Here is a 23,704-nt window from a genome sequence, read left to right as displayed (position 1 = left end):
AACATCGTACTGTGTTCCATAATCGAGATTGGAGTCGCGTATTCACCGAGAAAAACATGGTAAAAGGTCGGTCAACGTGCTCGTGTAGTCCTATCCAGCGAAGAAGAGGGATGGTCGTGTAAACTACTCGGAGGCGAGTCACTGAGAAATTCCGTAGAATGAAAATTTCCGAGGACAGACACGTTTTCATCCTTTTGAGCCGATGGCAGCCCTCCGGGTCCATTTGACTGCATTGACGATTCGTTCGGTGTAGTTTATCGGGCTGAGTTCTCTCTACCCCTTTCTCTTTCTCTCTTTCCCTCTCCATCTTGCTTGAAGAAACTTTCAACGAGTAATCCGTTACGAAAGTTATCGGGTGTAACGTGCACGGAATTTCCGTAAATACGGATAATCGAGAAACGTGCCGACCTCTTCTGTTTCTCGTTCTTCTCTATATTTCTCTCTCTCTCTCTCTCTCTCTTCCTTCCACTGCACCTTAATGGTCCCACTTCGCCAACTATCGATCCACGCTACAAAATATCGCGCTGGAATCGAGGTTGCGCGAAGAAGAATTTCGCAGCGATCTTTTTTTGGCTAGCTCGATTTTGGACTTTTTGAATAAAGTACAATAAAAAATTGATAAATCATCTTCAAATTGTCATTCTTCTTGAAATATAAAGGATCTTTCAAGTAGGAGTCGGATTATTCTTTAATATTGGAAGTGTCTTAATCCTTAGTAACGGAGAGCTATAGATTTTTTTATTTTTAACAAAATTGATATTCACTTCTGTCGATAGAGACATTTTTCCCCATTAAACTGTTTTAATTTGTAAAGATATAAGAGGGATTCGGAAATACAAGAGTTTACTTTATTCACAAAACAGCTATACCTACATATTATCCTCTAAAGACCTCGAAAACCTACCCGCACGCACGCTTGTTGTCGACCGACTCTTCCAGATGCCTCTAACGTCTGCCAATCGTCTTTTGTCCCAACTAAGGCCTGGACGCCCTCTGACTCTTACACACACACACACACACACATTCACATGTACAGTGTAAATGTATCATCTTCCTAACATAATTATAGCCTTCGACGTATAGAATGTTTATGATAATATACTATACGTAAATAACTTTATCGTGAAATTTGCAATTTAAACTTCTTCTGGAGCTTCTTTGTCGTCTATGTATTCAAAAAGATATCAGAAACGATAATAATTACTCAAAGCAATCGTCACATTCGATATTTCGAAATTCTTTAATCAAGATTTTCCCCTCCCCGATACGTCCATTTCAAAATCTTCATTCCCGCCCTAATGAAACGAAGCTGGAAATTGCCGCGAAGAAAAGAGTGCTCAGAGGGAAAGAATGTTTCTACAAATTCGCCAAATGATCCAGCGTAAGTAACAGGATTGCTTATAGCCAGTTGTTCCGGACACGTTTTAGAAACGTTATTTTCGCTAGCGTTTTCGAGGGAGTTGTATCTCGGGTGGCCCTCGATCGCCCGTTTCTTCTTTTCGCTGTGAGCGTCGTGAAAAAGAGCGGCATTCTGTTATCGTGGAAGCGAACAACAACCACGATCGTGTGTTTCTCTTTATATCGTCGATGTAGGAACGTCACTCGGTCGTCGGATGGGGAAAATGGCCTTCCAAGACAGGCTTCCATCTTCTCCAGAGATACGAGGTCCGATTCTCGGAAGACATCGATGACCACAGCGACCGAAACAACGAAGACAATGGCCACTATCCTCGACTTCCTCCTTTATTTCTGCAGCACCTCAATGAACGCCGCTATTCATATGCTATTTCGCCAAAGCGCGCACTCTCTGCGCGACTTTGACATCGTCGAAGGTGCATCATATTCTTTTCTCTTCGTCTCCCAGCCTCGCCATCAACCTCGCCATCAACCTCGTAATCGTGCTCGTCTACGAAGACGATGTTTTTCGTAGAATGGTTCTCTTCTTCCATTGCGTTCCTTTGCTTTGAAGCTGCACGGGTAATTTACATCGCGATTGTGTTTCTCTTTTGGCGCGATACTCTCAAACGAATTCCTGACAGCGAAGCAAAAATGAATCCTGTCCCCGCGCAGCACGCCTTTTTAATTATAATTCCGTTGTAGCACGCGATATCTTTGACGTCAAGGTTCCACGATCGCGTATTGCGTTCACAAGGAGAATACACAATACAGTGCCAAGTTTAGAAGAAGTTTTAATTATTTTAACTAGCCACGCTAAAGAGTAATGAAAGAGCACGGGTTATTGATATAACCATAAAAATGAAATGTAGATTCTAATTAAAAAAAAAAAAAAAAAAAGAGAGAGAGAAAACGCTTCCTTAAAAAATAAGAGTATATAACCACCGTATATATATCGTCGCATGGTAAGAACCACTTCTAAACAGTAAAATAAGACACACATATCATTCACCAAATTTTCAATACAATTTGAGCATCTAAAACAATGAACCATCGACACATTTATGAAATAAATAAAAATCTTACACACTCCGCAAAATCTGCACCGAAAAAACAGCGTTATCCTTAAACATTAAACGCGAGCCACCTTTTCGTCGATCCTCTTAGCCTTTCCTTATCCTTTCGAAGATTTCTACCGTGCCCGAGGAAACTCTCCCGGTCACAGCTTCCTTTCAATTTTTAATCCAGCCTCAAAATTATTCAAACACGAATGTTTGTTTTCGGGCACAATATACGTACGTGCATATGTATTCTGTATAACCAAGGCCAGAAACGGGATGCATGATATATGGCGAACAGATACACGGCCGTTGGTCGCCTGAACGAGTATAGTGTAGCGAAGACTACATAGTAACCTTGCAATAGCGAGGCTGAGGATGGATAGCGGGGCAGTTGCTCAGGGCGAAACACAGAAGAGGAAGAAACTATGCGAAACGGTGAAACCGGGTTTGGAACCGCGAAAGCCGCACTACAGAGTTGAGACGCTCCTTAACAAGGAATCTCAACTACTCATTACGCGAGAACGTTTCTACATCCATCGTTTCCTCAAAATGCCGCCAGCCATTTGCCAGACGTTTTAACCGATTACGGTGGCTACGCCGGAAACAATGGCAAATACATTTTGTCTTGTACAAAAAAGCCTCGGCTCTCAAGGCGTTTATCCTCTAATCTTGTGACTCCCGCTAATAAAGTTCATACGGAGAGCACAAATGCCGAAAGTGTAGGCGGTGGTGAATATTACGATACATGGAAAAGATCTGTTCAATCCTTACTTGGCTATTATGAGTAAAATTTCACCCTATGCGACCTTTTGTTGCATATAAATAATCACTTTTTCACCTGTCATTTAATATCGAACAGCAAAGCAAGAGGTTAATCCGTTAAGGAACGATACTTTGTTTACAGTTTTCTTATAGGTCTATTCACATTGTAAAATTTATTCATTATATTCATTCATTGGAATAGATTGTCAAATAAATTTATAATAATTTCGAGGATTTATCTTATATCTTTCTCGTCACTGTTAAGTCTCCCACCTCCTATTCTTATTCATATATTATTCATATATTATGATAAATTATTTCTTTTTTTAACATTCTAATGTCTAATACATTCATTATAGCGCGATAAGATAGTGTCGAGGTTTATTCGGAAAGTTCGTGTCGATTTTCACTGGATGACATTGGGACAGGTCTGAGAATATATCAGAATGATTGAAAACAAACATGACATGTGTATATATTCTAAAAGGTGATATCTCTAAAGGTATCTTTAGAAAAATGTTTGGTTACGATACATTCATTTCTATTAGTTTGATACGCCTTTAAATACGGATAGGAAACAAAGTGCATTATAGGCATTTGATGCTTCTATTTTATCGGAAAGGCAAAAATGTCACACTAGCAGCAAACAAGACTATGCGCTGTTTATGGCTATAGCTGGTATAGGTGCTATAACTGAAAGAACTGTGCCGAAGTGGTTTGCTAGGATTAAAGCTGCTGATTTCAAACTTGAAGATCAAGAACGAATTAAAAATATCAATTGAAGAAAAAAGTTCAGAACTAGCGAATCGGAAGAGCATCGTGCTTCCTTGCCTCATGCGTCTTTGACTACTCGACAAAAGCTGCTGGAGCTTGGTTGGGTTATGCTGCCTCACTCACCGTATTCACCAGACATTACACCCTCGGATTTTCATCTATTTATGTCATTACCTATTATGTAATTCCCTTAATGGCAAGAACTTTAACTGTTTGGCCGACATCAAAAATTATATTTAAAAGTTTTCCGCCGTTTAGTTTAAAAGCCTAAGAGGCTTTGGAATATTCAAGTTGTGTGAAAGATGAAGAAGCGTCTTGGAACAAAATGATACCAATATAATTCAATAAATGTATATCGAAATTTCAATGTGCTGCATTTGAATTTTCCTTAAAAGTCGGAACGAACTTTCCGAACAGCCCAATATATAAGGTACATTATTCGCATTTTTAAATACATTTAAGCAACTTTTACGAATCATTTCACTGATTGGTCCTTAATAAAAGAAATAAAGGACGTGGACAGGATTAACAGAAAAGGACTGATTTTAAGATCAAGATAAATTAATTGTATGTAAATTTGTTGATCAATGTTAACGTGCAAGAGAAGTCAGTCTTTCGATTTTGAATCGCGGCCCGCGAGTCTGAAACTCTATCTCGTCAAGACCTGGTTGTATTTAATAATTATCACGGCGACGATGACAATAGTGTGTTAACACGGGTTAACAGCGAAGGAATCCCATTGCCATAATTGTGATATAATCCTGAAAGGATTAAGAATATAAAGCGTCGCGAGGGATTGAGGGGTGAAATGGTGTTGGCGTGTCTGCGTAAACGCAAGAAAAATCATCGACTGGAAGGAGAGGACTTTGTCGCCCTCTTTTCGCCTGATGAAAATTACTTTCACTGACGCGGCTAAATAACAATTCCCTCCGAGGCTGGAAATTCTTTGAAATAACAGATGAAAGATAACGTGCACGGTATTCATGGATGACGTTCGTGTACTATATTTAATCCGCGAGTAATATACTCTGCCGTCTGTTCCACGGATAAACAAATCTCCTTTGTAATACAAAAACGATTTCCGTTTGTTTCCTGTGAATGCAAAACTGTCTCGAAATAAAATTCGTCCGGCAACGTACGTATAATATAGCCGTGACAGTATCTCAAAGACTGTTGAGATAAGCAAGCAAATTACCTTTCCTGTATATTAAACACGATAGAGATACAATCAGAAGAATATTAAAATAAATGGAGAATATAAAAGCAAATTAGAAACAATTTTACTCTATTCATATATTTAAATATATATATAAAATTAATAAAATATATATAAAAATACAATATAAAATATATAAATATAAAAATATATATAAAAAATAAATAAAAATAGAAAATATATATATATATATGTTTCTCTATGGGAAACAAAATATCAATATAATCAGAAGAATGTTGAAATAAATAAAGAATATAGGGAGTTGGATAAAACATTCCTCATATAACAATTTCGCTAATAACTCTTTAATCCATGAATAGATTTTATTACTACGCAGGTGTGCTGGAAAAGCAATTATCTTGCACTTTGTTTGCAATTATTTGCACAAAAAATTGCCTGTTTACGCCTCGTACCATGACCATCGAACGTACGCTGCATAATCTAGTATGAGCAATCTTTTTTCTCAACGTTGCATCAAATTTTTTATCGGTAGATGGTGGTCGGCCAGTAACAGGTGTCCCGTAAGTAGTGTTTTGCATTCCGGATACGGGAAATGATGGATCGCCGAATAATTCGACGATGTTCCGCGAGGAAGCTGTAGGCGGAAGCGAGACGCGACACAGATGGGTGAAAGTGAGGTGGCGAGAGACAAATGTAAAGGGTGAAATAAAACGAGCGGCATTTCCGCGGAAAACTAAACTAGCAAAAAATACAGAAGCCAGTGGTGCGCCTGTACGACACAGATTCCGGTGTATTCGAAGAAAAAAGACTTCCCATCCCACGACAACCCATGTACGGATGATAACGTTCCAATGACATTTTCCATTCATGCTATTCAACAATCGAATATCATTGTTCGTTGAATAAATTCCAAGTCGATACACAAATGACATCATCGGGAAAGGTTATTTCGCAAAATTCGCCGTGTTTAATTAAACTTGTTAATATAATATAATGATAGGGGGATTTACTAGAGATTATTAAAGTTTTGTCTTTTTCCCTTTTTCATCGAAACAGAGGATTGGATCGGATGCGGATTAAATGGTTGGTTCGCTGGTAACTGGATGAAGTGATAAAAAAATAGAATAAAAAAACAAATGACATGGATATTTCGCTCGTAAAATATTCAATTCCAGCAGGCAAGAATCGTGCTAGTCTTTCAATCTGTCGTTCTAATGATTTCTCACGCTTATTGAACTTTTCGTAAATGTCGCAATATTTATAAACGACGGTGGACTTTTCAACTATCACAACGTCTGTACTCGTTTCATCTTGACCATAGATGACAAAAGGAATTAAAAGGATAAGAGGACGAAACGATATGGAACGTAATTTTCGTACTTGCTAGATGAATGATCGATTAGTCGAATGTAATCTCTCTGACATTGTCAGAAATCGAATTTTATTAGCCAGAAATTTGTTATCTTTCTTAAATTCCGAATTTAGTAATTTTTAAAGACAGAATTATAACTAAGCTGAAATCACAGTTTGTAATTTATTCGGTGTATTGAAAGAAAGGAGCAACTACGTAATCACGACAGAAATAACTGGAAGCTGTTCTAACTAAATTACAGTTGGCGTGGTGCGTTAATTAATTACCATTGGCACCGTTGTTAATCAGTTTCGTTAGAACACGGAAAGTAATACGGAACTTTGATGTCCCCGTTGTTCGAAATCGACCGGTGCTCTGTCAACAGCAAAACATAGTGCCAGCGCCACCAAAACGAATCGCTAGCAGCCAAATGCTCCACGTTCTGCACTTCACTGCCCATATGCTACGCTTTTGTCGAATCTAATAAGCGATTGAAACAGAATTTAATATCATTTTTCCTCGAAAACGACCGTCTCGCCATGAATCGTCCCATCCAACGAAAATTAATTACTGTTTCCTCCTGTCAGGTGAACATGTATACAATGATTCACGCGAAAGTATTTGGGCACTTACCATAGAACATTTTTACGTCTATATTATATGTGTTATGTAAAACATCTTGGAATTTCATTAGCACTAACGAGATACGACTGCTATGACTATGTTAGTAAAATGTAAAACCAATCTGAAAATACAGGAATATACAGAAATTGCAAGATATTTATGTAGTATGGCGGACATAAGGCTTAGAAGTTAGCGGGTGAACCACATACAATGTCGCGAGAGCCGAGGCGTTTTTAAACCATAAACAATGTCCCGAGAGCCGAGGTGCCGATGGGCCCGTAAATGTGTCATCGGTCCTTCAAATGAATAGTTTCAAAAAAAAGGTCTACCTGGCTTTGACCACGAGCGGTCGCAGAACACGTGTGTGGTGGGTCTACGGGAAGACAAAAGACATGCGAGAGCAGGGCAGTTTGAGTTGAGAAGTCGAAGACGGTGAATCGAGAAGTCAGAGAGAGAGTTCGAGTTGCGTTGTCGATATAGTGCTGTTAGCGTTGTCGAGAGAGTGTGGTCCGCGCGAGAGAGAACGTTGGATCCGTTGTGTCGACAGTCGTCTAGATTGTAGCGTGTTATTGCGATTAGTTCATATTAAACTACCATCGTTTTTCTGTCTATATTTGTACAATCCATTTATTGTAAATAAATTACAAATACTAGGATATAACAACATTATATTCCAAAGAAGATACTACATTTATTGCGAATATATATCTAGCAAACAATTATATACAACGTGAGCGTCTATCTTGATAATTTAATAAAAATGATCTTGCTGAATATTTAAGTTTGTTAATATCTATAATGAACAGTCTGTGCATGATTATTCAAAAGTTACGGGAACAACGCGTAATACGTATTGCGATTCGTTATTTCATTCCAAATTGATATTTCTATCACAAAACCTAGCGTTAACTTTGTTCGTAGTTCGTAATTCGAGATACATGAAATGTAACTTGGTTCCGTATTTACATGGAATCTGAAACTTCGCATTGCGTTAGGGTCTATCGATGAATAACTTGATTACATCTTGCGAGTATATCCGATAGTTTATAATAGTGTAAATCTGTTATCAACGTTTCTTTTAAGATGCGAATATCGAGGATAATTTCTTTGATCTACTATCCACGATCAGCGTGGAAAGCACGCTAGAAGATACATAAGAGAAACAAATGATTTTAATAATGACAAATTATTTTGTTCATCAAACTTGATACAGTGTAGCCCTGTGTTTACACGTATGTATGTATAACAATTTACTATCAAATTACAATTACTAAAGTAACATCAAGTTGTTCAAGTCATTATTACAGCCTTGTTTATTGTATCAGATAAGATTTATTTATTTTTTGCGTCGTAGACTAACACGATAAAATATTCTGTTGTAAAGAGAGCCAATGGCACTCGATAGTTTTTTCCATGAGGCAGTTAACCAACAAACGATTAATTATTGACCGTCCGTTATTCTTCTCTAGTCGAATGGCTAGCAAAATGGAGACAGCGAACAGAACTGTAACAGTAATGAACCCTTTGCTTTGGTCAATTTACATCGCGGCTCGTTCGCTCGTCGTAGATCGAGGTGAACTCGACACGCCGGCAAAAACGTGCATACAATCGGAACGCCCTCGAGTCATAGCCGATCTGATTACCAGGCCGTTAATTACGACGATAATTAGCGATCGGTACCGTGAAATTTGTTGACTTACTCGTCGTTGAATCGGAATGATCGGGCATCGCGAAACGCGAACCAAACACCTATTGCTTTTAATCTTCTTTTCCGCTACAAATACCTGCCGTCTCGTTTACGATCGCACGTTTTTATAAATTAATTTTTCATCCGACTGCCGCACGCCGGCCCATCTTGTTCTCTTTCTGCTATTATTAATTTCTTTGAAAGAGAAGAAATGATAACGCGGTTAATTGAACGTAAAACGATTAAATGGTGCAGAACGGAATAACGTTTACAATGGGAGGAAAATCAATGAGAAACTGGCCGGCAGCGTTATAAAAGCGTATATGATCAACGATTAAATAATTTCAAATGGAATGTTGGTAATTCGCGAGTTACGTGAGAAACGGAGTTCCAACCGTTTTGTCGACAATATTCGATCGTTGAGTTGTCTTAAAGAGGACATCAGCGTGCCTTGATTGCGTTGCAACGTGGACATCGTGAAACACCGATAACGGTCCGACCTAATTGGTTAATGATGTGCTCCGTCGAAATCTGCGCCTTTGCTTTCAGTCATGTGAAAATTCTGAACGATTTCTAGGCCGGCTGACACGCTTCGTTTAACGGCTTTACGAACAACCAAAGTAGGATAACACTGTTACCAAAACGGTAAAACACTGAATGGCACATTGTAGCTAAATAATTCGGGAATTACTTAATTCCGACGGAAATTTAACAGCAATGCTTCCTTGGCAAAGTAATTTACGTCTAAACCAAGCAATCGCGAATAGCGCTATTGTTTGTCTTCTTCTTTCGGGCAATTAAATATTTTTAATGATATTACATTAAATAGTTTGAACAATTATTTTAACTTCATGAAATTATAGTATCTAAGTGAACGAAATAGCGACGAAAATGAATGCTCTAAAATTCTAATACCCAGCCTACACGCTACTTCATTTATATCATGATCCACGGAAATCCAATTGAAATCCTTAAAAATCACATGAATGGCTCTATATCTACGTGAATAGAATGTGAAATTTGAAAAGAAAACGTGGCCCTTTGATTGCAGCCCTGCGAGAACCCGAACGATTTCCGGGCGGAGCAATGTGCCGTGTTTGACGACGTGCCATATAGTGGACAACTGCTGAAATGGTATCCACATTACGACCCAAGCAGACCGTGTGCTTTGATCTGCCGTGGCGAACAATCGCTGGAGAACACTGGCAGCCGGCTAAGACAGGAAATGTCCGTCGAAAAGACTCTGCCGCGTGATGCCACCGACGCCTTGCAGCTCGATAGCGAAGAAACAATCGTGGTCCAGCTGGCGGACAAGGTAGAGGATGGCACCAAGTGCTACGCTGACAGTATGGATGTTTGCATCAGCGGTGAATGCATGGTGAGTCGGAAATCCTTTTTTATATTTCATTTGAAGATTACAGGAGTAAAACAATAAGTCACATTGTCCATGTCACATTCTCCATGTTACTTGATTTTATATCGCCGACCTCTCTTTTTTATTTCATGTCGCCGTATATGTATATACGTATATGTATATGTATATGTTAGCCATTTTCTTAGAGATTTGAAAAATATTGTGTTATTGGTTGGTTATTGTTGTGAAAATTCATAGATTTATCAGTTATTTCTAGAAGATCTTCATCTTCGAACAAGCCTTTCTCCAAATTTTTCAAATACGTTGAGCTATATTTTCTGGCCGTGAGGTAGCATTGAAATTGGACAATCAACAAACATGAATTTATGATCGGTTTCTCGTGTATTGCTTATTTGTAATATGTACACGTGCTTTGTCTTACTAGAAACAATAATTATTACAGTATTACAGTGCGAGTGATAGCTATATAAATAATTGTCTATAAAATATCTTGAATTAATATTGGTGATGTAGTTCGGACCAAACATTTTCAAATATTTGTTTCTTTTAAGTTATAATTGGATTTGTTTGAAAGAAAAATGTTGTCCGGTACAGATTGTTAATTTTACTCTGCAGAACAGAGTTTCGTTTGGTTAGTTAGAATCCAATTTGATAAGTGAGTCGTGGTTCATTCGATTCGAAGGAAGTTGGCGCCAGCGTAACCGGAAACGTTTATCTCCCGGGAGAGAGCAATTTTTGCGCCGTGTCAGTATCCCTTCCGGTGCGCCATATTTTGTACTTTGCACGGAAGTTTGCGAGTTCAGCCTGCCAAACCGCACTCCATCCAATCTTGTGTTTTACGCACGCCCGAGTGCGATTTCTGGCTCGCGTTTAATCGAGCATAGTGCAACGCGGCATGAAAGTGTAGCGGTAGAAATTCAATTACACGAATTAATTGAAAAATATCTGGAAGAAGGGTCGAGGAACGGCGGAAACGGCAGCGTAGAAAAGAAACAAGAAAACAATCAGCATTTTGACGCCAACTTGGGAAATTCTCGAAATTAATTGGTTTACTCGGTTTGTCGAAATAAGTCTATGTAAATAATTCAGAATAATCTTGCGATGAATATTTAAGAAGAAAGTTACCGGGTGAGTCAGACTGCTTGTAGAAATGCCTGTGGTTAAATTGCAGTATATAAATTATTCTCAGTATTAGTTTAGAAATAACCTTGCACGATAAAAATATGCACTTTGTACTGTGCAATTCGTAGCATCGACCGCGAGTAAATATCAATCGCGCAGCATCATTATTAATTTAAACAAGATGAAGATCGTAATTTATAATTTATTAAAATAACATTATAAGTTTCCATTACGCCGTTTTTTCTTTTTCTTTTCTCTTTTTTTCTTTTTCTTTTTAATTTTACATGCAACACAGGAGCAATTAAATAGCTTATAATTCAGAAAATTGGTATATAGAACTTTACTTGTTTTCTTGTTAAGCCTGTTACTTTGTTACTGTTGCGCACGGTAATTTATTAGCGTTAGTAATTTGTGACTCATAAAGTTTAGTTAACGATACCAGTGGAAATGTGCGAGAGGGTGTCTAAGATCATTGAGATTCGTTCGAAGACGCGATGAACGCGAACCATCCGAATGACGTGCACACTAGAAATTTCTGTTATCGGTCGTTTTATTCTCTGTCAATATTTGACGCAATTCGTTCCGACCAAATGAAACTTCGTTTTGTTACTAAATGAATACGCGTTACAATCTTTAAATTAATTAACGATAATGGACAACCCCGGCCCGCTTATTACATTTTATCAAATTTATTGCAAACAAATTATCCTCCCGTGTCGTGTAATTTCGTAACAGATGAACTACGCTGAAAATAATCACGGGCTCGTCCGGATACGTTTATATTGCGTCAATAACGCGGTTGACTTTTTAAGCATTACATTCGTTCGATGAAAATACCTCTGTACGCGCGTTTTGGGAATTAAACAATCGGTAACGACGGTTTGTTTATCATATTTCGTTACAATAATCTCACGATACCAATAACGTTCTCGCTTATTCGAATATTATTTAGGCTATGCGGAACATTAGCGAATACTATATCAATATTTAACATAAATACGATGCATTTGTATACATATTGAAACAGCTTCTTTACTCACCGGTACTCGGTGTAGCCAATGAATAATGTTATTCCCATTGTTAATTAAAGATTCCTCCGGCACTGATAATCAGTGTATATAGACTGTATATAGATTAAAAATAGTTTCACCTCTTAAAAATATATATTAAATCAATCGATAAGGAAATAATGGCAGCCCCGGCGTATATTTTCTATATGTAACTCAATTAATAATATATTAATGATATATGCATATATAATAACAATGATTGATTTAACAAACAGCGTATTGTGTATGTAATTTACTATTTATTAATGGAAATCAGTTGATTTCATCATTGGTCAGTCCTGAAAAAATAGACGTAAATAGAGATCAGTGATATAGGCCTATCACTGGTCAGACATATAAAGTCGCGGTCTACAATGTGCATCGACCGATTCGATGAATAACCAATTCAATTTCCAAGGGAATTTCAGCGCGATAATTTCCAAAATACCGCAACGAATCGTGACACTGATAGCTCTTATAAATAAAATACCGATCTTTTTCTCGGAAGCGGCGAGAACACAGAGAAAAAAGCGTTTTTACCGGCCGTTTAATGTTGCATACGCTCGTAGCGAAACTCGATAAAATTTTGAAGGTTTCATTTGCAAGTTTTATCATGCCATTAATATGCGTTTAAAATACTCGTGTGCGTGCACGTGTTATTCGCGTGTGTGTAAATGCGCGGACAAACAATACTTATTACGTTCAAAGCTGACTTCGTTTATACGCGAGATACGGATGTCTTTGAAATTCGTACAGAGAGATTTCAGATTTCAGATTTCGTTCCACGAAATCGTACATTTTCTGAAGCACTTTGGAAACGCGATACAACAAAGAGAACGAAAGATCGAGGTACATTTATCAAAAAACGAACGATCCAAATTCCGGTTGTAATACCATGTAACGCAGAAAACACATACGCCATTTTTCAAGTATTTCCATATTTAAATAGATATTTGCATTTTTTAACGAGCTCCACATATTCACCAAAGAAAGCAGAAAAATAGTCGCATTTATTCGACCAAACAACCATTATCTGTTCGTTCATTCGCGTCTTTCGTTTCAAAATGATTTCCACTTCCTAATTTATATTCGCAGCCTAGAAATTTCAGAAGCGAGCCGACTAACGCATAATTAATTAAAAGCAGAGATCAGACTTTTAAATATGCGATCGTAGTCCCGGCCCTTGGCTCGAGATTACGCTGAAAACGTCGGTTAAGAATTAAGTCGCAATTGCTGCATCCCTTGTCGAAACTTGGCAGGGAAGAAGAAAGTTCCGGCGGAAACTCGTGACCGGAGAAATTTACTTAGGTAGAGCATACAGTGTGCCCTTTATTCGCCTAAACCTCTCTCTCTCTCTCTCTCTCTCTCTCTCTCTCTCTCTCTCTCTCTCTCTCTCTATCTCTCTATCTCCCCTCCGTCTCTTCTCTGCTGTATTTTCCTCCGTACTGGGCTCGTCCGAAACATGTTTATAACTTTTGGTTTTAAGTCCACGTGATTGTACACAACCACGTTTTTCCTGACGGCGGACGGAAATGCGAGCTAACGAGGCGTCGTTGTCCGCCCGTCTTCGACCAATATTTACCATGGGTGCGTCGAGATGCCCGCACTTCTCGTCCATTAAGTTAATTCGATCTTACTTTACACCGTTGACGACTTTGTGTACCGAGAGGCAAGCCACGTCGAGAGAGGGCTACTTTCGTCGATTAACCCCTTAAGTAGTCGCTGACTGTCTTAAGTCTGAGAACGCTAACACCAGGTGACGTACACTAATATTGATGTTGTTTATCGTTTCATCTAGCAAATTAAACACCATCGACCCGCTTCGTCTAAAGATATCGCCGTGTTACGAAATTCTTTCTTGACGAACTTTCATTGATTAAAATTTTGAATTTTGAATAAGAATTTTTTAAACGTAACGTGTTCAACAAAAAAGGAGATTAAATGTGGCTTCAAGCCGCTGAAACGATCTCTACATTTATTTATCTCTACATCTTCTCTACATTATCGATCTCTACATTTTCTGATAGCATTCGATGAGTAGTATCATTCTCTGTTCTAACGTTTCATATAGAAAGAAGGGTCCTAACTTCAAAACTGATATATTTTGAACTGTTTGCGAACCTAGGCTGCGTTGGGATTGACATTGTGTTTTGTTCCGATTTCGTTCAAACTTTTTAAAGCTTAATCCAACAGAACTACATCAACGTAGATATACTATTATGATTATGGTACATATACATGTATGTTAGGTTTCTATTATTATATACAGCCTTTAACCTATTAAGTAGGAAGCAATAAGCACTGAAATACTAAATGTGGCTCAGACCACATATAATTAAGTGTATTCGCCACGTACATACCAAAAGTAGAACATTGCTACCGTTCTGATTCAGTTAGATTAAGATGCCCATATAAGTATATCATCAAATATCATATCAAGGAATTGAAGATGAGGAAATTGAAGTGGAAAAAGCTAGTGATGTTATATTGGAATTGTCTTTATTGTTAATTGTCTGTTAGCGTTAGTTGTTTTCTATAATATTATAATCGTGTGTAGTATTAACATATATATTTCCAATATTAATAAAAGTGGAGGATATGATTTGTATGGAATAGACATATATGGTGTACCATTACGCACCAAAACCAATAAATAGTGTGTATATATAAGACGTGGAAATAAAGATGCGCGAACATGAGTACGATAATGTAGCGGACGATTTGCGTTACAATTTATCCAAGCGTCGACGTGGAGAAACACGTGAGACGAAACAATTGGAGGAATTCCCGTGGATAGAAGACAAACTCTAATGAGTCGTGATGGCACAAAAGCGTCGTCGCGCACTTATCGAGCGTGTCCAACGCGAGAGAAGGGAACTGGCCGCCACTTTAATAATGCAAAACCAGTTTGCGTTTACAGGAGCTCGGTTAGTGCTTAATTACGTGGACCCGTTCGCTGATTAGATATTGTCCTTCCAACTTTGTCGCCACTGCCGTCGCTACGAAATCCCGTTAATTATTTCTTGACACCCTCTTAGACTTACTCTCGAATCGTCTCTACTTGCCTAGTTTCTTCGTCTACTCTCCGATAGTTTCTATCTGATTAAGTGTTTACAGGGTTTCCTCGATCAAATTGTAATAAAATTCGATAATTTTATAAAAAAGGAAGAATGTCTATCGAAAGTGAAGTTTCTTTTGGTTAAATTTTGTTTTAAGACAATAGAAAGATTATTCGAGCGCAGTACAAAGCTCTTCATACCCGTTCTGTTTTGTTCTAGGTACACGGAGAAAGGTACACGGAGAAATTAGCGATATATAAGCGGTTCAATGGTTCCGCGATAAATTCCATCGTTTCAGTGAAACCGGCTAGAATAAGGCGGACAAAGTGATCGAGTCCGTCTGCAGCCGGAATATCCCATCCTCCGGGAAACTATGTTAAAAGGCAGAAACGAGTGTAGAGAAAAGAAGGTCTGGGATGGGGTTGGATGGGATAGTGCAGCGACGAGGGTGGAAACTCGCGGCGGGGAAAAGGGTGTATTGAGCGTAATGGGCTAACTCCGGTGAATGGTGTACCGACTGTCGAATGGAACCTTGAAAGCCGGTTTGAATAATTGAACGCCAGTCAAATTTACGTAACGAAATAGCCGAGAGACGGAAAGTCGCGGAAATCGCCGATTTACCTTTCGACCAGGATCTTGTTATCTAACGATAGGGTAAAAGAACAGTAGGTTGTGAGCGGCGATTTTATTTTCCTTTATAAGAGTAATAGATAAATATTAAAAAATCTATATTGCCTTTCACAAAATATCTCTAGATATTTGCTTATTTTTGACGATATGTTTGTTCAATTATAGAATGACGATTTTATTCTTTACAATCATTATAACTACGTATGACGACGGTATATTAAGATTCGATTAAACTTTTTGATTTTTAAACATCCATATGCGGTAATAAAACTCGCGGTTATAACTTTATTCTTTATCTTCAAATCGAACAATTTTTTTTTTTTTTTTTAATAATAACTCAAATTAATAAACGCCTTCTAAACCAATGATACTTAAACATTAAATGTATTGTAAATAGTCAAATATATTATTGCCACGTTTCTTAGTAGATATTTTAGATTTACAGTATGACAGTCCCATAAGTAGTAAATATTGTCTCTAATTATTAATTTATCATTAATTTATATCCATTGCTAAATTTCACATCCTTTTACCATAATTCCACCAAAATGACCGATTACATTTATGAATATTAGTAACGTATATTAAAGTCTGTAACAATGCCTCTCAGAGGATAATCACCTCTCTTTTCTTTACTAACGTTTATCAAACGAATTCCATGAAAAGAAGCACCATTACGGTTAATTTATTCGCAAGTTCGTCCATAGAACGCAAAGAATCCACTAGTGTTTCGAAATGAGTACTCATATTCTCGCAGCTCATAAACGGCCATTGGCGAGATATTTACCGAATTTAAAGGTATTATTTGCACGGATCGAGCGAGGATAGTCAGCACTACGAGAGAAAAAGAAAGGGCGAGATGAAGATCGGCGCCGTTAAGTTTCAGGATATTTCATTTCGCACGCCCGACGCGTCTGGCTGGCCGTTTCTCTTGGCTTGTTTACCTAGAGAAATAACCGGTTGCTTCGATGGTCCTATCCTTCAATTACGGGGCTCCGCTGCAGGTTTCCACTTCTCGAGCAAAGTAAACCTAATCCTGAGCGCCCGTATTGTGTGTCTCTTCCGTTCTGTTTGCGCGCGCGCGCGCCCGTGTACTGTGGACACAGTGGCGTGCTCACGGGCGCACAGGTATATGTGAATATGGCACGTGTGCGCATGTGACTTGTCCCTTTCACATTTGTCGCTGGCAGGGTCTAAAAATCGTCGTACATCGTTTGAAATTCAGCAACTAAAAGGGAATCTCTATGAATCTTTTAAACGCTCAAAATGGGTTTCGAAATAAGAGTCATTTTCAATTTACTAAGTTTGTTTTTATCTAGATTTTCTCTTCTTCCAGCCACTCGAAGATCGTACTAACGCCTTCATAAATGCTAATAAAGTATTAACGAATGCGTAGCAAATTAGCAAGTAGTGCGAGCACGCCATAATTGGTGTTAGGTGCACATTTTTAGAACGCGTAATGAACAGTTGCACGAAAGTTTTCTTCCTCTCAGATATGTTGCGTCCAATATGAAAGTGGCATTCGTTGAAATCTTTTCATTAAAGTGATAACAAGTATGCGATACTTGCTTCCATTTGAAGCTTCCGTTTGAAGTTAGAAAAAGAGAAAATGAAGAAAGTCTTGGTATTGTGGCATGCGTTCGCTCGATTAAAAAACCGCTCTTTGTATAACGAGTCCCGAGATCCTATTTCGTAAGCGGGGTTAACAGCCAAGCCGTCAGAATGGGAAAAATAAAGGGAACTAAAATAGAGGGAAAAAACGAGGAACGTTGTTTCGACGTGTTGCTAAAATCGCGTATCCCAGGTTTAAACTCTATTCGAACTCCCAGCGGTGTACTCGACGCTGACCTCCTCCTATACAAGTATATAATGGATGCACATGTGCATCGGTGCATAGAGCGAAGAAAGGTCGCGGAACGGGTCCGACCTCGTGTAAAATTAAATCTCAATTCGTCCTAGCGGTATCGCGAACGCGCTCTATTCGATTTCTCAAGACTGTTCGATGTTTTTTCTTCTTTCACTTTCTTTTTTTTTTTTTTAAACAGAAGTTGTAACGCTATTCAGTGGCTCAGTTAAATCGTAGTTCGCGCGAGCGAATAAATTCCACCGACTTTAAGTTCTACCCTTTACTCTTTTATTCGTTTCTTTTTTTATTTCTCTCCATTAAATTTTGTTTTCTTTCCTTGTTTCACTTTGCTCTCTTCTCCCTTTTATCTTTTCTTTTTTCCCCCCTCGTCGAGAAACATGATTCACCAAAGTTACTTTCTACGCGAATTCCGCGAACGGAACGGCGCCTTCCAACTGTCGAAGAATTCCCGCTGAAGTGGAAATGCTGTTTCTAAATGCTGGCGAACGGCGAACGTGTTCCCGATGAAAAGACGCGGGCAACGTTGCACGAGCTCTCGCTTAAGTAAGACAGCGGATTGACAGAATTTTTTGAAAAAATCTACCGCATCGCTGTTGCCATTGAGTATTAGCCAATATTAGCCAATATTAGACAATCATTGAGAAGAAATACACAAACGCATGGAGAAAGCATGAAGATTATAGAATGGCACAGAAAACGATCCACTAATTATCCTCAATAGTAATATATGGTGGTATCTATATGTTACTATTTAAAATTCGATCGATACAACAAGAAGACAAACAGTCGAATAAAATGTTTTGACAATTATTGTATACATACATACATATATTCAAGTCGACTATCAGTCGGCTTGACAAAATCTTTGATCGTCCCATCTCACCGTGACAGTCGATCGTTTTTAGGATCTCGTTAGGCTCGTGCCTCTCCTTTTTACGCACTATTCCATTTACATATATCCTTCCTTGTCTCGACTCTCTTTCACCTGACATCTTTGCCACCAGTTTGGTTCGCTCTTCTCGCCCGGATAAGGGATGAATAATGTACTTACCGACCTCGGAGCAAACCTCCATGCCGCCTGAATGACAAATCAGTTTGCCGTCCGAGCCAGGTCACGAATCGATGTCAGCTTCTCTCGTTCGCATCTTCTTCTTTTTCTTTCTCCTTCTTCTACTTTTCCTTCTTCTCCTTCTCCTTCTCCTTCTTCTTCTTCTTCTTCTTCTTCCTCTTCTTCTTCCATCCTTCTTTCCGTCTTCCTTCTTCCCTCTTCCTTCTTCTCTCTTCCTGAAAGGTGCTACTGTATTTGTACTGGACGTTCGAACTGTGTGCACCAGGCAACCACATTCAGATTATGCAGAGTGACATCCACCGCTCTTCTTTTCGTTTCATTGATCAATCTTTTGCGGTTTAGCGCTCGATGCCCCAGTTCCATGACACCTTCTATCGTTCCGTTCCGCCTTCTATTTATGTTTGACCAGAATAAGAGGGCTCGTTGAGCGACGTATACGTGTCTTATTTCCTTTTTCGAAGGAAAAGGAAGAATTCTGAATCAAAACGCGTTATGGATCACCGAGTCGAAATTTGTTTTGCGTTACAACCAACCTGGTATCAGGAGACTGAGTTAAAGTTCTAGTTTATTGCAAATCGAAGTTGCTCCCAGGGGTGCGTGACATAGCGCGGGATCGTCTTTAGATTATGCGCCCTCCAGGACCAATGCTTCTACTTGGTATAAAACGGGGACTTAGCATGAACCCTTAGAGTTTAAGTACTGATTTACCATCTATTTGCCGTTACCCACTTGATTACACGTTAAACCTCGAAATCTAAATGCAGACGAAATTTATCCACGTTCAAATTTATTCATTTATTTGCATAATATTTATCGGGAAACAATTAAAAGAAAATATTGTGGGGCTTGATCATGTGACGCGAGATGTAAGGTTTCATGTTGCAGAAAGTGTTACACGAACGACGTGAATTATATTAGTTCAAGTAGAAGAAATAGATCTTTATAATTTTTATATCTAGACCGCGGATATTTTTGGAAATTTATATTTTTATGAACGTAAGCAAAAAACTGAAAACACCTACTAAATCTTATAACAGCTACCATTTACCTTGAACGCTTTATATATTTTTGCATATTCTCCACGTTTTGCTAGGTTTAAATATCTACTATTTACTTATGATTATTAGCTTCTATAAACAAGATACAAGTATCGCATTCCCAGAAAAGATGAAAAAACTCTGTTGAATTTATCTCGCGCTTTACATGGCTGTGTTTATTCTACTCTACAAACACTGCTACAACATATTATTAACGCTAACTTCATCATTAGAGCATCACAGAGTAATTTCTTTATTAACCTTTATTATTTATTAACCCCACATAAAAATAAAGGAAAGAACACCATCGTCAATAATATTAACAAATTCAATAAAAGCGATAAGAATTATCTAGAGAAAGGTCTACGATGACATAATTTTATCAACAGTATGAACCTATAAATTAATTTTTTCAGTCAATTCCACACAGCGCAAATAACATTAAGCAACTTTCTAGACGCAAATCGAAAGAGAAACATTTGGTAAAAGAACGACGAACAGTTCTATTAACGAAGGCGGGGTGATCTCTGTTTCAGAAAGTCGGCTGCGACCTGCGAGTCGGCAGCAACAAGAACACGGACCCGTGCGGCGTGTGCGGCGGAAACGGGTCGAGCTGCCAATCGCGATACTCGTGGAGTTTGGAATCGATATCCGCCTGCTCGAAATCATGCGGCGGAGGTGAGTGGTTGGTTACGAAGTTCATTCGGTTGAAGCACTTACAATTAGTTCACCGGGAGCTAGTCCATTTACATCGACGCTGGGAGCAATGAATTCTAATGAACTTTGAGCCCGCGAATCGTCGAACGTTCCTCGGCACTTTTGCCGAAATTAATAACGGCTACTTAGACCGGTTGATTTCTCCCTGCTATCATAACGTTGCGCTTTGCATTCAGATTGCTGTCCTCCTTGAACGTTCGACACTCGAACAGTATCCTTCCTCGTTGCTTCGTCAAAGAACGGACGAAATGTACAATAGTTGGCCAGAATGTTTAAATACTTGTCGTAGAAAACTTTATTTTGAACCATATATGTGCTGTCTATGTTATGTAGAATATTCTAAAATAGCTGAAATAGCTAAACTTGTAGAGCAAAGATCATCGAAACAATACCCGAGGTTCGATGAAACCTCATCTCTCATGGACGCTTGAAAAGTCTTCTTATGAAAATATACGAGACCAAATTTAGTCGAATGCAGAGCAAAATCATGCCACGAACGATAAATCTCTATTTCAGAAACGTAGTGGATTCCTATTTAAATCTTTATACCATTTTCCACTTTACGAAAACGGTACCGTCCATGTAATTAAAACGATCATTTTAAACGTTCCATCTCGCAAACGAAAAAATTCATGGAAGAACAAACGCAATCCTCTAAGCTATCCTCGTCTACAGGAATCTCTAAAGCATTTAAATAATTAATTACCCAGTATATCAATAAATATTAATGTTCAGCGATATATATTATATACTTACAATGGCTATTCACGTTGTATGCTAACTTTTTACTAAATATATTGTTTGCGATGAATATCTTGTAATTTCTATATTCAGATTCGTCTGAAATTTTATCAGTATGATCGTGATTTTATCAGTCGTGTCTCGTTATAGTGCTAATAAAATTTCAAAATATTTTATAGAACATAGAAGTTATCAATGATCGGTGTTCAAATATTTTCGTGAACCAGCGTGCATCGCTATAATTCTCAGGCTTGCAATTGCTGCTCAACATTCGTACTCCATTTCTATTTCCCAAGATAACTGCGAAGAAGACTATCGCGAAGCAGATAAGATCACGATATTTTCGAGAAACGTTCCTTCTGCAAGTTATCATCCTTCCGGTCACAAGTTGAAATACGATTTCCGTTTTCCGTCAGGTTTCAAGATCGCAATGGCGGTGTGCAAGACGATCGGTCCGGACGAAAACGTGGTAGACGACAGCTATTGCGATCCGGACAACAAGCCAGAGAAGACCCTGATGCCGTGCAACACGCACCCCTGCACTGCAAAGTGAGTACCTTTCCTGACGTCTGGTGTACGTGTCCGTGTCAAAGAACGTTAAACCGATGCCGCGGACTTTCGTATCGAGGCGAAGCGAAGTGGCTTCAAATGCGCATACGCGGACAAGTACAAAGAATATTTTGTTCGCGGATTTTTCCACGAGTCATGGATGGAGTGCTTGTACGCGCTCGCGGTAGAAAAACCAGCTCCATCGGGGGCGATGTCAATCCTCCACATCTAGATTTCCATTCATTTCTCTTCTACCAATGTCGCCGAGAAAAGAAACTCGATCTGATATTTCTATTCCAGAAATCAATGGCTTTAGATGCGCTGAGGTACTTGAGACGTTGGTGACTCAACTTTTTCTGTTCATTCTCTTTGCAATATAGGATTTAGGACGTAGAATTTGCAATATAAGACGTTCCAGGTTTTTCCAAACTTTGTCCGAATGTTCTATAGGAATAAGAAAAAGACGTTATATGAACATGGAGCGTTTGAAGATTTGTTAAAAGGTTACAACGAAAATAGAAAATAGAACAATATCGAAGCCAGCAATGTTGTTCAAATTTACGTCGCTTTTTACGTGTGAATAAAAAATGCAATTTTTTAAAATGGAGTCTGCTTTATATTTCTTATCTCTATTATAACTCTAAAATGAAGTTTTAAATAAAATGAAATTTTATAATAAATTTATATTGCAAAATCGTAAGTGTGCCAATACTTTACGACTATTTGAAGGAGTCGACAGTTATACTCTACAAAAAAAAAAAAAAAAAAAAAGAAAAAAAATTAAATAGAGAAACATATTTTTGACAGATTTACAAAGAATTTTATATGAAAATCCAGGCCGTACCAATACTTCCATTTGGCGCTATATATTGCGTTTTCTGAAGGATTTAATACATTATACATTGCTGAAAACTTACGTCACTGAAAACAGATGAAAAATAGAAATTCGCGATTTTTCGAATCGCTGCGCGTCCAAGTAACCTGTACGTTGGACTCAAACCGAGGATCAGAAACTTCATTAAAGCTTTTCTAATCGGCGGGACCCCGGGGTTCGAGATTGAGCGTTTCGGTTTTACGAGCAGACCAGAGAATGTTTGACTCGGGGAGCACGTTCGCGCAGCTGCTCGAAATTCTCGTATTTTCCACGTGCTATTCGTGAAATCGGAACTCCCACTTTTGGGATTAACGCCGGCCAATCTTCCTCTCTGACCAATTTCCTCGCCGTAGCCGCGGACAAAGCAAGCAAGCAGTCCCGATTATTGTTAGACAAGCCGTATCGGTGGTGGTTCTGTACGTGTGCAACGCGTGCACCGAGCAACCAACGCGCAGAAATGGATATGGTAGCCGTGTAGACTTGCAATACCCGGGCTTGGAAACGATGGGCCGGAGCTTTCAAGCGGACTGAACGGCCATTAGTCGACGGACGTAGCGGGAAAGAGCAAAAGCCCGGCGGGCCTCTTTCTGAAAGAGACTTGGAAAAACAAGCCCCCAGTACCTTTCACCGACGGAGACAAACCCCTTGTTCTAGCTCCGCGTCGAAAACACCGATTGCGAACACTTTGGCTGGAATCGCTCGTTGAATATCGAAACGGCTACATACATATACATATGTATAGCTACCTTCTTGCAAGCCACAATGTTGTACAAGTGTTCGGAAT

The 23,704-nt window shown here is 38.7% G+C and overlaps 1 protein-coding gene across 2 annotated transcripts in view; it reads left to right on the top strand.

The window, feature by feature from the left end:
- LOC122571180 (protein madd-4-like) overlaps positions 1 to 23,704 on the top strand; it is a 109,853-nt gene that overhangs the window by 58,780 nt on the left and 27,369 nt on the right. For both annotated transcript variants that reach the window (XM_043734599.1, XM_043734588.1), the window contains exons 5-7: positions 9,883 to 10,209; positions 20,576 to 20,717; positions 21,914 to 22,046. In XM_043734599.1, coding sequence (XP_043590534.1) covers positions 9,883 to 10,209; positions 20,576 to 20,717; positions 21,914 to 22,046 — 602 coding nt within the window. The remainder of the gene's footprint in view (positions 1 to 9,882; positions 10,210 to 20,575; positions 20,718 to 21,913; positions 22,047 to 23,704) is intronic.

The sequence above is a fragment of the Bombus pyrosoma genome, linkage group LG1 (genome assembly GCF_014825855.1).
Source record: "Bombus pyrosoma isolate SC7728 linkage group LG1, ASM1482585v1, whole genome shotgun sequence".
Taxonomy (NCBI): domain Eukaryota; kingdom Metazoa; phylum Arthropoda; class Insecta; order Hymenoptera; family Apidae; genus Bombus; species Bombus pyrosoma.
The sequence above is the reverse complement of the archived record's forward strand: the minus strand, read 5'-3'. Positions and strand labels throughout refer to the sequence as shown.